At 34.6% G+C, this 3067-nt stretch overlaps 1 protein-coding gene across 1 annotated transcript; it reads left to right on the top strand.

Moving 5' to 3' along the window:
* The first annotated feature begins 176 nt into the window (after window positions 1-176).
* Window positions 177-1866, top strand: LOC109587569 (uncharacterized). The gene is made up of 2 exons (XM_020003800.1): window positions 177-268; window positions 939-1866. The coding sequence occupies exon 2, from the start codon at window positions 997-999 to the stop codon at window positions 1864-1866; it is 870 nt and encodes a 289-aa protein (XP_019859359.1). The 5' UTR covers window positions 177-268; window positions 939-996.
* Window positions 1867-3067: the final 1201 nt, after the last annotated feature.

Genomic DNA, 3067 nt, shown 5'->3' on the forward strand with positions numbered 1-3067 from the left:
CAGGATTCAACTTTCACTTAGGCTGGTCTATATGTTCCAGTTACTATTGGAATGATACCTTATTTGACTACATACTGATTTAGCTGTGTAGTTGTAATGTTGTTATGATAACAGTCACATGATTTTGATAAGGTCTATTCTGTTCATTGCTATTGAAATACGATGGACCCTGTCTCTCTAGAAAGAAGGAGGTTGTTACCCTCTTCTTCACTTGTTAACAATGCAAGTAAAAGGAAGTACAAACCTTTCAACTGCTTCAGTAACTACTGTAAGGAATTAAAGTCTCGTTCTTTGAGTTTACCATTAATCCTACTACTGATTTATACTCTACCTATTCGAATTTGCATTGTAATTACTAGCAGGACTGGTAGCCTGTTCAGCCAGTGTGACTTATTTCACTTTAAAAATGATGCATTTACTTTTAATATAGCACTTATAGTAAATGTACTCTATCTTCTTGCCCCTTTCTGTGGTTGGTTATCAGATACTAAGATTGGTAGGGGTAATGCTATTTATCTTGGTCTAATACTTGGTTGGATAGGTGCTCTAATACAGGCCATAGGATGCTGTTTGCAATATAACTCCTTTCAGTGTGACACTGTTTCTTTTATAGGGAGAGTTGTAATTCCTTTCATAATCATTTTATTGTCATTGTCACTCCTGCTACCTAATATATTACCATATGGTATAGATCAGTTGATGAATGAATCTACTGTTAAGATAAGAGCATTTATTCACTGGTACTGGCTGTGTCTTTATAGTGGATATGTGTTGCCTATTATTATTGCCAATGAACTCACCATTTCAGTTGTGGCCTTTGTTCTTTTTTCTTTTTCTCTTTGTCTTCATTTTCTCTTTAAGCATCGTTTTGAGCACATACCTATTCCTAATCCTTATGAAATTGTATTTAAAGTATTGAAATTTATTCTCAAAACTAGTCGCACTAGAAGACAGCATCGTAGTGCATTCACATACTGGGGAGAGGAGCCCAGTAGAATGGATCTTGCTAAGGAGAGGTATGGTGGTTGTTTCTCTCATGAAGAAGTAGAAAATGTAAAGGCTTTTCTACGTATTGCAGTTGTTTCAGCTATTGTTTGTCCCCTATTCGTTTCTACTTTTTTATTATCTCATTTACCTAGTTTTACTACACAATTTAAAAATGGTTCTAAAGAAAATGCTAGAGTTGCTATTTTGGTTGTTGGAAATGTTGTCCCTTTTTTTGTTCTGGTCCCTTTATTTGAACTAGTTATTCTACCTCTCTTTCCTAAATTAGAATATTTTATAATTAATCCATTGAAAGGACTTGGTTTGGCTTATATTCTCATCATATTATCAATTGTTAGTTTATTTCTCAGTGACTTGATTGGAAGGATTGTTGCTGATAATAACTCTGATGTGCCTTGTTTTTTCATGTGGCAATCAGTCCATCAAACAATTGATACTTCCTATTGGATACTACTCATACCATCAGTATTATTTGGTACATCATTTTGTCTCACTGGGATATATTTATATGAGTTCCTGTGTAGTCAGTCTCCTTTTGGTATGCATGGAATGATCATTGGATTTCTGTGGTTTTTGCATGGTATATTCACTGACTTTGCTATAGGTATATTTTTAATAGTTTATTATCATCCCATGCCCTCAGTCTCATTTATGTCATGTACCTCATGGCTCACTATGATATTTGGTATAATTGCTGGTATTGGATTAGTGGTGTATGTATTAATAGCTCGATGGTATGTCAATAGGGTCAGGGATACTGATCTTGGTCTACGTACAGCAGTAGAGGAACATTGGGAGAATAGACTGACATCAGTAAATAACACTGAAACGGAAGATTTTCTTATTTCTAGTTTGAGATGATTTTTATTAATTTTTGCATTTTAAAGAATTTTGTAACTTTATTAATTTTATCAATCAATGTGCTACACTTTAAAATTAGTCCTGCCTTAAAATTTTTTTATAGCAATCAGAGTAAATTGTATTGATGTAAAAGCACATCTGAGGTCTTTTGAACAATTGCAAAAGGCACAGCCCCTAGTCAAGCAGCATCTTGACTATGCTGTGCAAACCACTTGCTTCACCAAAAAAGTATGGTATAGCACAAAATTTTCAAGGGCTGTTACTTCCTTGAAAATCAAATTATTATGGTACAAGATGGCAGATGGCAAAAGTTTGCAAAAATGAAATCAGCAAAATTAATTTTTGGCAAATTCACAAAATTTACAGCCTATACAGCATTGTTTGATTTGTTTCCTAAAATAATTAGTAGACTTTTTGTACCAGTTACTATTGGAATCCTCCTACCTTATTTGGCTGATTTAGCTGTGGTTTTGTGATAGTAGTAACGTTGTTACAATTGATAGTCACATGATTTTGATAAGGTCTGCTATTGAAATAAGATGGATTCTGCCTCTCCAGAAAGAAGGAGGTTGTTACCTTCTTCTTCACTTGTTAACAAAGCAAGTAAAAGGAAGTACAAACCTTTCAACTGCTTCAGTAACTACTGTAAGGAATTAAAGTCTCGTTCATTGAGTTTACCATCAATCCTACTACTGATTTATGCTCTACCAATTACAATTTGTATTGTGATTACTGACTTGACCAGTAACCAGTTCAGTCAGTGTGATTTATTTTACTCTAAGAGTGATACATTTACTTTGGATATAGCACTTATATTAAATGTACTCTTTCTTCTTGCCCCTTTCTGTGGTTGGTTATCAGACACTAAGATTGGTAGGGGTAATGCTATTTATCTTGGTCTATGGCTTGGTTGGATAGGCACTCTAATACAGGCCATAGGATGCTGTTTGCAATATAATTCCTTTCAGTGTGACACTGTTTCCTTTATAGGGAGATTTCTAATTCCTTTTGTTTTGATGTTAGTCTCGTTGTCACTCCTTTTACCTAATATATTACCACATGGTATTGATCAGTTGATGGATGAATCTACCGTCAAGATAAGAGCATTCATTCACTGGTTTGTGCTCTGCCTTTATAGTGGTGGTGCATTGCCATTTTTGTCAGGTGAGCTCTTCGTTTCAATTGTGGCTTTGCTCTCTTC

The sequence above is a fragment of the Amphimedon queenslandica genome, unplaced genomic scaffold (assembly GCF_000090795.2).
Source record: "Amphimedon queenslandica unplaced genomic scaffold, v1.1 AMPQUscaffold_12524, whole genome shotgun sequence".
NCBI classification, from domain to species: Eukaryota; Metazoa; Porifera; class Demospongiae; order Haplosclerida; family Niphatidae; genus Amphimedon; species Amphimedon queenslandica.